Here is a 12,112-nt window from a genome sequence, read left to right as displayed (position 1 = left end):
AAATTCCTGCAGAAAACATGTCCAACACTGAGTTCAGATGGGGTTCCCCAGGGCTGTGATCCATCAAGTCAAGGAAACTTCCAAGGAAAGTATTCAGTCTCTCTGGTCAGATGTCTGACAGTGCTACAGTGAAAATGACTTTGTGTGTGTGCTAGCTTTCCTGACTGTTATGACAAAAGAGTAAAAAAAACAAGTCTTCTGATTTCTAAGTATTTGCTTGTGCCTTTATGTGTAAAAGCAAGAGTCAAAGTACTTGAATATTGCAAAGAGGGAGAAGGGAGAAAGCAGCCCTGGTCTACTAAACAAATGAGTAGTAAAAAGATTTGTATTTGTAACAGAGAGAAAAATCCTTATTTCAGATCAAGCAAGTTTCTTTCAGTATTCTTCCATTTTCCGAGAAATGTTTTGGGTGGCTTTTTCCTGATAATGTTTTTGTTTTCATACCAGAAGTTGTGTTTGTTTATAAAACCAGTAATTAGGCTCATCCATCCCACAAGTTCCAAGAAATTAAGCAAATGTTTTTGGTATGTTAAAGAGTAGATAAATAAATACTGGAATTTCTATTGACTTCTCTTTCATTTCTGGTTCTGTCTGCCTAACAGCAAAGACCTCTTCATTTACTGCAGTGCAGCTGAAGGTTTAACATCTTTTGAAGCACAAGTGTATTGGATCTTTTGGTTACTGCTGTATTTTGGTTTTTTAGCTCATCATATAAAAGAGAGCTGCACAGGTTCAGGCATCTATACAGAAATATGTAAGCAAATAGGAAACTAATCTCTTGGACACAAGAAAGACTATTCATATCTGAAATTACAGTCTGGAAATGTGTTGATTACTCTCATGTGCTGTATTTTTGTGTGTCAGATTTTGAGACAGATAGATGCAAGTTAAGTATATTATGATTCAGTCAGGACCATAGTTCAGACTTGGAAAGTCCTGTGTAACAAGTCCATAATGAGCTGCCTCTCACTTGTGACTGTACTTTTGGATGCTTGCCTTCATAAAATGACACTTCTCAGGGATTAGAGCAATATTGATAAAAACTGAATTGAAATTATTGGTGAAATATGCTATTTACACACAAAGGTGGTGGGCTTTGGTTTTTTGGGAGGTTTTTTTAACCATAATCCTGGAATTATCTCTTTCTTCAAACAAGTCTTCTACTGGTGTTTGCTGCCATGGGGAAACTTTTTAACTACTTGAAAGGGATGAAATCTGAGTTCAGTCTTTAGTACACAGAGTATCCTTTAATGGATTTTCTAAAACACCATTGTGTCCTTGCTCTGCAGTTTAGCTCTTAAAGAAATAATTTTCCTGTTTCCTTACCTCTTTAGTTGGTAATTCCTTGGACAAGGACTTTACACTACATTTCTATCTCCAGTTTTATATGTGTGGGTCACCTCTGTATTTGAAAGTGGATAGGGTACGAAACAATTCTTTGTGAAGAAAGTTGTGGGTTTGCTTCTGAAGGTAATTTATGACTTCTTGAAACATTAAATGTTTAGTGTTTTAATTGTAAACACCAGCTGTCTCTTCCTCTCTATTTGTATTTTCTTTCTATGCTGCTTCAGTTTGTTTCTTAAGTGCTTTTTATTGGCAACTCAAATATTTGTGTGTATCTGCATGTTACTGTGCTTTGGTTAATAATAACAGGAGAAGTATTTCCCCTCTGGGTGTGCATTTTTCTACCTAAATCAGCAGTCAGTAAAACAAAACTGCTTTTTATCACTAGCATTGCTAAGTTTTTATTTTAGTGACATCTATTTGCAACTTTGTAAATAGGCTTGGGTGCTCTCTTTTTTCCTCCTGGACTTGTGTGTTGCTTAATCTTTTACTCTTTCAGCCAGTAAGCATATTTCTGCTGAGATAAAATCTCAAGGAGGAAATAGTTTCAGAGAGAATGAATGTGCATCTTAAGTGGGGTTGAATTGTTTATTTTGAGAAAGATAAAATGTCAAAAATAACAACGGAAAAAACCCCTTTAAATTCTGAATTTACATTAAATACTGAATTTGCATTACAATCTACTCAATTTTGTGTCTGTAACTTTTCTTTACCAGTACATGGTTGATTTTTTTTCTTCTTTCTCTTCCTGAAACTTACTTTCATACCCTGGAAACTCCTGAAGTATTTTTCGTGAATGCCCAGGAGTCACAGAGAGAAATAACACTGTAATATTACAATTGTCTGCTGTATCTGTGTCTCCATTATGATAGATATAGTAGACATACACTCTCTCCAGCTACTTCCATAATTCTAAATAAAAAGGAGAAAATGTTACAGCTTCTCTATCAGTATCTGCTCATGTGTGGCAGGTGAACTCACAGAAATCCAGAGACTGATACAATTACAGCTTTGCCGCCTTCTACTCCTGATTCTCTTTGCAAGGGTGGAAGTTCCTCAGAGGTGTTGAGGAATGAAAGCATTCAACTGGAGAAAAGTCTACCAGATGATTATTGATCCTTGCAGTGATTTAAATGCCAACAGTTCCAGTTTTCTGGTTTTGATGAAGTAGTAGAAATACCTAAGCAGCAACATGAATTAATGGCTTGATCAAACATCACAAATATGAAAAACATGCTTTTGTCATAAATAGTATGAGCAAATTTTCCTGATGATAACTTGCCTTTGCCAGTAATTAAGGATAGCTCGTGTGATAGACTTCCAACAGATGGCAATTCAGGCCTATTTGTCATACAGCAGCACTCAGTTGCTTCTGAGTTCCTGTCTGCACCTAGGAAGTATTTGTCCATTAAAAAAATATTGGCTAGGTTTATATTAAGTCATTAAATAGCTGGTGTGTGAATGCATTTAGTCTTCAGAAATAAGCATAGTCAGTAGTGGATACCAACACTTCTGTTTCAGTGTGCAAGCTAAGAAATGTCTGTGTGATGCTCATGTTCATAATGGCTGTTACTTATATTCTGCCTAAAGGGTCTTCTGACTGCCTTGACCCATTTCAGGTTTCTTTTGTCTTCTGTTTTTGTGTGGATCTTGGTTTTGTTTTCCTCTTCCATTGCTCTTACACTTAACAGAAAGCTCTTACTCAAATTTGTCTTTAGTTCAAATTGTGTGAAGCATTAGCTGATCAGGATCTCAGTTAATGCTTCTAATTTATTTTACATTTGCCTTTGATGCTTCTGCTTTTCTGGTTGTAGCTGCCAGCAGCTTGAGTGAGAAGCTGGGGTTATTTGTCATTTTTTAGAAGAGTTGGTTAAAATGCACTTTAATGTCACTCTCTTGTGAGTGAATAAACAAATAGCTGTTTAATAAGGCATAAGCCCATCACATTCTGGCAAATACTTTAGCAATTGTTGGAAACTTCAAAACACTCTCTGTTTATTGGTTAGCTTTTCAAGGTTTTTTTCATACTCATAAACCAGGCAGACACCTACCAGGAGGTGAGGAGTGTAGGGAAACCTCTGCTTCCAGAACTTTGGTTCTGCAGATTAAATTATTTAAAGGAAGCCTTATTTAACACCTTGTCTATTCTGACTAATTTTAAAAATCTGTATATATTTTCTATAGTTTCAGGACTTTTTCTCTTAGAACGTGAGGCATTAAATTAGCAGAGTGGATAAAATACAAAATATAAGGCTCAGGAAATAATTGATGTTAGATGTTAATTGAATCATTTCTAATGAATGTTGTGGGTGTTTTTTAAAGTTGTAATAAAAATTGCAATTACTTAAATAGAATGTAAATTCATTGAAGCAAATGTACTGCTTAGTTGAGGCAGACTTAAAGGAGTATGTTTGTAATGATCTAAATACTATTTATATGAGACTGTAATAGTTTGTGAGACACTCACTCCAGATCATACTTAAGGATTCTAAACTTGTTTAGCACAGACTTGGTTTTAGGGTCTCCCTGGGATGTGTTCATCTGCTTTGAATGTAAATAGGGCACTTGGAGCAGCCAGAGCACTCTGTGCTGCAGCCTTAGGCTCAGGTTCTGGATTCACTGATTGTCCACTAGTCCTTCCTCATAAGCCTTTGCCATTATACCCACTTTGAAGTTGAAAGCTGGGTGTATTTGACCTTTTAGACCTTCCACAATTGGGATTCCATGATTGATTAACAAACGTGCAGAGGAGGAAGGGGTAATTGTACCAGTAAAATTAATTATTAAAAAAAATCTAGCTGGTTTTTTCCTCTCTGCATCTTTTAGGAATGTTCTCTTTAATTTTTTTTTCCCCAAATTGAAAATTGTTTTAAAATGAGATTTTAGGAGAATATTGGGAAATAATTACACACCTCCATGGTTTAGTAATTCTTCAGGATCTAGTGGTCCTGATTTGAAATTTGGCTAACTGACTGAAGACACAGTTATTTTGTTTGTTTTCATGTATTTTACAACTGATACTCTGTTTATTTTTGAGAGGGAGTGCTATAGTGGAAATAAGTTATTTTGGCAACCAAAGCCAAACTCAGGTTTCCTGAGTGACAGTTTTATTTCATACCTTGTTAAACAATCATTTTTTTATTTAAAAAAATAGTGGCCTGCATCTAAAAAAGGGAAAATGAAAGAGCAGTGCAAATTTTAATGTAAATTTACTTTATGAGAGAAGTAACACTCAGAATAACCCACTGAGTGTGTTAGAATATGCTTTAGGACCAGCACAGATCTAAATAGCTTAATGCTTCATTCAGCTTCTGATAAGCACAATTAGATGCTGGAGTGAGGAATTATCCACTTGGTGTTACATTTTTTATTTGTGTGCTTGTAGCATTAGAAGCAATGGAGTTTGGGAGAAATTTTTGAAGTCAAATTTTGGAGGAGAAGTAGACTGAAGGATCTTAATGGTTTGTCTCCCACCCAAACATGCCCAGGTACACTATAGCTATAGGGAGCTCTAGTTCCCTCCTGCCACTCACAGCAACCCTAATTCCAGCTTGCAGCAACTCCTGTGTGTGCCACACAATGCTGCTGTGAAAGTTATTGCACAGTGCTGTGTAACTGTGTTATTAACACAAATTTCAGTGTGTGCCACGCACTGCTGCTGTGAAAGTTATTGCACAGTGCTGTGTAACTGTGTTATTAACACAAATTTCATGGTGTGGGGAAGAGCTATATTATGCCAGCCTATGGTGCCTTTTCCCTCTACTCCTCAGTCTTCTGTCCTACCTTATGTTTTCTCAACATATATCTCTACAGGAGCCTGCCTGAAGCTAGTCTTGAATTTAGGATTCCTCATAATCTTTCTTAGTGCACCTCAGGCCAGGCTAGGTGCTGTGTGTTTTCTCAGCTGAGTGAGGATGCAGTGTCATCATGATCTAATTATTAGGGAGTGCAGCTGGAGGATAGAAAAGACTTTCTGCGTGCAGCTCTCTTGCCTGTGCGATGGTGTCAACACCATCTTAATCTGCTAGTAAAAGTGTTACAGCTCTGTCTATATATTTACTTTCCTGATATTATTTGGAGTGGAAAAGCTGATTATCAAATGTGTGTGACACATAACTAGAAGAAAGATTCCATACTGGTTGTAAAGTTGAGCCTGCACCAAAGTTTAGTCATGGAGCCCATCCTGCAAATGTGAATGAATACATTTTAGGCTTAAGGGAACAAATGTTTCTGTGGATGATGATTTTAATATAGCTCAAGAAAGCTTGGGTCCAGGTCTCTAAAATGGGTAAAATGGTGCAGAAATTCAAGATTTATGTGAAAAGCACATACAGCTTACAGGGTAACTGTCTGGCTGACCATATTGTCAAATTTTTTGGGGAGAGCCTGAACAGCATGTTTTGACAGGCTTCCCAGTGGTAAATGACTGAAAATGTCCTAGAGCTGTGCTGCTATTGTTAATGCCAGTTCAGAAAACAGGAATGTGAATAAATAGCAACTACAGATGAAAGAAGGTAGATTTTGTAAATCCAGGGTCTCTGACCAAGTGAGATACATGATCACATTATGAAGGAAACTCCTCTAGCAGTTGCAGTTTGCATTATTAAACTCTGGTGGTTGTTGGTATTTTTTTAAGAGTTCAGGGGAATCTCTGTTTCCTAAAGATACTGTAACAATTTTTCTCAAATCGAAGGAATACAATTTCTTGTCAAGAACAAAGCATATATCAAGAGGGGGGAAAAAAGAGGCACTGATAGAAAGCTTTCAAGGCTGGCAAGATCATTCTTGCTTCTGCTTTTACTTCAAGTTGTATTGCACATTAAGGTATCCTGTGAGTATTTTCTGGCATAACTGGATTATGTCTCAGCTTTGTCTTTTGAAATGGTTCCATGCAGTGGTGAGCAGCTTTTTACCTTTTTTACCATACCAGGGGCAATAACTGAGTTTTCAGCATGTCCCACTGCATGCAAGGGAATATTGTGTCTTTCAGCCCTGCTGGCTCAGTTTGTTCACTCAGTTACGTTTTTCCATTGAGATGCCCTTTCCTTGTGTTTCCTTGTAATGAGCTGGTTAGGCAAGCAGAGCTCACTTCCATTTTCTGTAGATCTGTGAAGCTGTGTGCAGACCTTCGGAGGATGTTTCTGATTGACAGCTGGCTGGAAGTTGCTGTTTGCACTTCCTGAGGTGTGAGTTCAGAAGTAGGGAACTTTGTGGGGGAGTCAGGAGGGTGGAGGGGGTGGAAGAGTGCAGCTTGCACAACGAAAATGGAGCAAACTTAAATAGGAGGGAGAGAGGGAGCACAGGGAAAGTAGACACCAGTGTCTTGACTAGGGAAAATGAGAAGCAGAAAAAGATGGCTACAGAGAAATGAATCTAAGTGTAAGAATCAGTTTGCTAGAGAGGTTGTTTAGAGACCACTGGCACTCAAGTGTTGAAATATTGTAGAAAAGAGTTCTTAAAATCTGGAGTTTCGGTTGTTCCTCCTTTATAAACGGTCGCAATTGAACATCAAAAAACACTGAAAGCTTTTTGTATGACCCTTTGCTAGTAATTACAATAAAAATGGTGAGGAGGGCAAGTGGAGAGCTTAAACCATTATCTTATAAGCTTTTTAAAATTGTTTTCATAGTCTTATGTCTGTGTGCATGCATACAGTGATTTGAGAAATATGTTTGAAAAATATGGAATGACATATTTCATGAAATGTGTTCCTTCATGAGAGACTTTGATAGTTTGAGTAGAGTATTTTGCTTGAACCCTAGATTTTAATTATACTGACTTCCAGGCTGAAGTTCCTAGTATATTAAATAAACTGCACTAATTTTTGCCAGCTTCAAAGACAAAGGGGAGAAACCCTGCATCTACTCAGATAAAGCTATCCTTTCCATGGATAGAAAGTTCCTTTATAGCTTCTGTGTTTATCAGATGGGACTGTTAAATTCAGGTTCAGCAGAACTAAAGATCCTTGGCTATTTCATCAAAAAAATGTGTATATCTCCATTTAATAGCCATGATGAAATGCCTATAAGAGATTACAGGCTAATGGGAAAAGAGATAGGAGCTGTGATTGTACCAGCCTCATGTTCTGGAGTTCTTTAATCTTTCTGAAACTTGGCTTCCAAATTGAGAATGGTTAAGCAGCTTTAATTCCTAATATTTAAAACAATAATTAAGTTCTTAATGCCTATTTCTTCTTGTTAAGAGCAGTAAATGCATATGGATTAGCAATTCCCAGGCTTATTTGAAAATTAATGGGGTGAGAAGAGTAAGTACTTTGAAAATAAAGAGCACAGGGTGTTGTCAGAGAAACTTCTGGGCAACAAGGAGACTTCAGACTTCAGCTTAGGTACTCTTTCTGCTATTGCCATCCTGCTGATTTAAGCAGTCTTCCCTGACAAACAGTTGCTTATAGTTGAATAGTCTAAAGCAAGATTCATGCTTGTAGTTAGAATATGCTAAAATAAGTTTCTCATTGCAATAAAATGGATAAAGCAACTTTAGTAAGCTCAGTGTCCTAGCAGAGTATCCTAGCACACTTGTGCATGCATGGATGTGTGAAAATGTATCTTTCTGACAATTTTTGTGTTTCCTAAGTAATGACAGCAAGTATATGAGTATGCTCTGTATATGAGCAGTTCTCAATTTCCATGTTGTTGTCAGTATACAGCTTCTTACACAAATGCTAAAACACAAGTTTGTAACTGGATTTTTATCTGCCTTCTGGCACTGTGCTTAAAGTAGAGCTTTTGCCTTTTATTTTAAGAGTGTGGGTTTTTTTAGAAAGTATGTACCATGTCTGCCATGGAAAAGAGTAAATAGATCACAGCAGGAAGATAGTTGAAAGGAAGAAACAAGCATTTTATATATGTGATAAGCTTTTAAGGGTTTTTTTTAAGCTTTTCCCATGGTTATCCTGGTTTGGTTTTTTTTGTTTTCTGTTTTTTGAATTTTTTTCAATTTGTCCTGTCTGTACTCCCTATAGTGTATTACTAGCATGGGAATTTTAGGCTGTGATAATCATTATGCTTCATTGTTTAAAACAAACAAAAAAAAAGACAGATGATAACTTCAACAGGATATTGCATGTAGCTGTCCTGAGATGTGCCTACCTGACAATACAGCTGAAATCAACATCTCATTTGCATACTACACCCTGTTCACAACTTGTTGGATATTTGTAAACAATTACTAAGAGAGTATCAGTGCAATAAACTTTTTTTGGGTGCAGCTAACCTAACTTAAATGATTTGGTTTACAGTGAACCCTCTTCATTTCTTCACCTACTTTTCCTTCTGGTTGTTCACAGCTGCAAAGCAAAGCCTGCAATGACATAGTACAGCCTAAACAGGGAATTGAAGCAAATAGTCCTGACAGATGTGAAGACTCCTGTCTAAAATGTCAGCCTGTATATTGTTCATCTCCATGCTGAGGTGAAGAGGGTAGGCACTGAGGTGGTGTACAACAGCTGGAACACTGTTGTGTAGAGTAGGAAAGGTGTTGAATGTTCAGAAGAATCTGCAAGATTTTTGTGTTCAGTGGATGTGATAGCTTGAAGAGCTGTCTCAACTTAAGTCCAGTTTCTGTAGTAGCTTCTTGCTGTTTCAAAGTATGGTGGTTATGAAGACAAGGTGTAAGAATGGGGTGGAAGGATTGACAGCTTGATGTTAGCCATGTTTGGTTTGTGCAGACTGACAGTTCATTAGAAAATTCCTGTGAGAAAATGCCTGAGATTAAATATAGTTGTTACCAGACACGAGAAATGTAGTAAGTTTTTTTTAGTAATTAGCAAAATTATCTTACAAGCACATGCATATATTTCACTTTGCAATTTGAAGGAAATAAATTAGTGTGGTAAAAAAGTTATTAGAGAAAGAATTGCTGAATCAATGCTATTTCCAGCAAGTCTGTTGAGAAGCTTCAGTTTTGTTCAAAGCCTATATAGAGATGTGGTATCACTGAATCTACCATTAAGGCAGAGCTGGACATAGCAGGTCAAAGCAAAGATGGTTGTAAAATTCATAGCTGAATGTGTTTCTCTTTAATTTCAATCCAGTTAAAGGGAAAGAATACTTGTCCTGGTTGTTAAAACCTATTAGCAGGACAGGCAGTGTGTACCTGTTAAACACTTGTATGGCTTTATACTTTTAGATAAAGAGAAAATGTTTTTATAGGTAAATTTTGGTTTGTTTTCTGCTGTAGACTTTTAAGGTTCCACTCTTTCCTGAGGCATTCATCCCATCAACTGAATACACAAAAGTTGTATAAATAAAAGTAGGAAGTGCTTTTGTAATTAGAATCCAACATAATGTACGTGTTTCTCCAGAAGATTTAATTCAGGTCATGTCAGCCAGTTGCACTGACTCCATTTTCCAAGTGTTTATTGTTACCTGGAATCATGTGAACCTGCTTCAAGAACTGAACTCTTTGCAGCAGACTTGCTTCCCTTCCCTCCTTGGTGCTGCTCCTCAAACCTGCTCCTGAGGCAGAAGCTGAGGATAGCAGTGGCTGCCAGTCTGTCATCACACAAATGAAGCTGTGTCAGCCAAGTGTGTATTTGTGTAATCAGTATTTTTGTGCATTACTGCCTTTCTTGGATCTACCAAATATGTCTGCTGTGAATCCCCTAGACATGGGACTGCTGAATTCCTTCGGCAGGTCTGAAGTTTGTGAGAAGAGTTTGAGGTTTTTTTTTATCTCCACCCTTTTAATGCAGCTAATTTCCTTGGACTCCTTCTGGGAAAATTCAGCTATTCTGGTCGGAAGTGGCTTTAGACAGCAACTGGGAGTTGGCTGTGCCCTGTCACACTGGTTTTTTAGGGATACAAGTCTCCCTTGAATATTGACTATTTTGTTTAAACAAATAATACGTTATCCAGAGATTACGTATTTTTTCTGATTACAAAGCATCTTGACTCTATTTTTCTGAACTTGGAAGGAGAGTGTTGAGACTGGGAATTTGTAACTTCTTCTGTTTCAGGTATTATTATATACAATAGAAAAAGCAGTTGGGTGAGGTAATATTCCCTGGAGTAGAATTACTGATTTTGTTTGTAATTTTGAGGGCTTTTGGATAACTTGCTTTACAGCAGAGGTATTTCTAAGTGCTGGACTGTCTTAAGAAGCCTTTTCTGGGCCATAACTCAAAAAACAAAGTCTATGTCTCTCTGTTTTGTCTAGCATATTCCCTAAATTTGGAATAGTCTTCAGATTAGATGAGGAACTAGTATGTTTAAAAACCAAAAAATAAATCTAGGGCTAACTACAGTCAGTTGGGCTAATAGCAATTAGTAATGCCTCAGTTTCTTTCAGAGTGCTACTCCTGTTCTCTTGAATCATGGGCTATAAGAAAATAATATATTGGTGTGATTACTGCAATCTAAAACAAGATAACAGAAGTGAAATATTTTTTAGAAGGAGAAAAATTGTTACTGTGATATTCTTTAAGATTGTGGAGTGTTAAAATTCTTGTACTCGTGAGTATTTTGGGATAATTCATAATGAATATTCTCTTGTGAAAAATTATTTCAGGTATTATCATGCAGTTGCTTAACTACTACCAGGAGTGTGGTGTGTGTTGTGTCATAATCTGTCACATTCCCCCCAAATAATTTTTTTAATTTAATATGTAATTCTCCTGTCCCACAAAACTAAGGACAATTTTTTGGGATTATTAAAAAAGAATACTATATTTCTAGGTATAAGGTAAATCTTATCTTTCTCATGTCCTGGTTTGTGCTTGGTCTTTGGGCCAGGGTAATATCTGGTGTTTATATAGCTCTGTATCTTTCAGAGATATCCCTACGGTTTCTGTGCAAGCTGCCATCTTTTCTGCTCCAATTATGAGACCTTTCAGTTTCTCTTTTCAGAGAGTGCTTTCTAGCCAATTTACGTAATTTCTGATGTTAAGAAATGTTCTGTGGATGTTGTGAGCCCGTCAGCCATAGTCAAAAACTCATTAACAAGTTACAAACTGAAATCTTTTGCACGGATTGTCAAAGTTTTTCTATTTTAATAACTTCTAACAGAAGATAGAGCCATAGTTGTCAGATAGGTATTTGGCACTGCTCTGGAGCTTTTCTGTTAAACTCTAGTTCAGAGTTAAAATAAAAAGATGTGTTTCCATCTAACCAGATTTGTTACACTTGAAGTTTGTCAAATAAGTATAAGTTTAAAAAAAACCCCATGTCTAATTTTTTCACCTCTAATTTTTTTTTTAAAGTCTAGGGACTCCATCAAGTTGGATGACCTGAAGGCAGAAGTGTCCCCACGAATTTCAGCAGAAGATCTGATAGACTTGTGTGAGTTGACAGGACCTAGTCATTCCAAAACACCTGTGAAGAAAACAAAGCCCAGCAAGCCAAAGCTGCTGGTGGTGGACATCCGTAACAGCGACGAGTATCCTTCAGATCTGAGTGCTGGCCTTGCTGAGTCCTGCTTGTGCCAGTTGCTTCCTCTCTGTCTGCAGGCTGGTGTGTTTTACATTTTTCTTTAGGTCAGGTTTTATCAGCAGACCTTCCCCAGGTGTGAGGCTTTCCAATTAAATGGAAGAAAGATAGAGAAGAGTTGATTGATCATGCGCTGTGCCAGTCCCTCAGTGGAAAATTGATTCCTATTGAGTGCCTTCTAGCTATGTCAGGTAATGCAACCATGCAGCCATCCTAACTTAATTCCCCTTGTAGCTGATAATCAGAAAAGAGTTAAAGGTGTTTTGGAGCTATGTTTTTGCCAGGGTCACTACCCTGTCTACACCTTTCATGTGCTCGTTTTC

The 12,112-nt window shown here is 37.2% G+C and overlaps 1 protein-coding gene across 1 annotated transcript in view; it reads left to right on the top strand.

The window, feature by feature from the left end:
• Nucleotides 1-12,112, top strand: part of TBCK (TBC1 domain containing kinase) — an 89,151-nt gene that overhangs the window by 62,097 nt on the left and 14,942 nt on the right. The window contains exon 24 of the mRNA XM_039710383.1: nt 11,564-11,739. Within this exon, the coding sequence (XP_039566317.1) occupies nt 11,564-11,739 (176 nt within the window). The remainder of the gene's footprint in view (nt 1-11,563; nt 11,740-12,112) is intronic.

The sequence above is a fragment of the Passer montanus genome, unplaced genomic scaffold (genome assembly GCF_014805655.1).
Source record: "Passer montanus isolate IOZ18808 unplaced genomic scaffold, ASM1480565v1 scaffold23, whole genome shotgun sequence".
In the NCBI taxonomy this organism is placed as follows: Eukaryota; Metazoa; Chordata; class Aves; order Passeriformes; family Passeridae; genus Passer; species Passer montanus.
The sequence above is the reverse complement of the archived record's forward strand: the minus strand, read 5'-3'. Positions and strand labels throughout refer to the sequence as shown.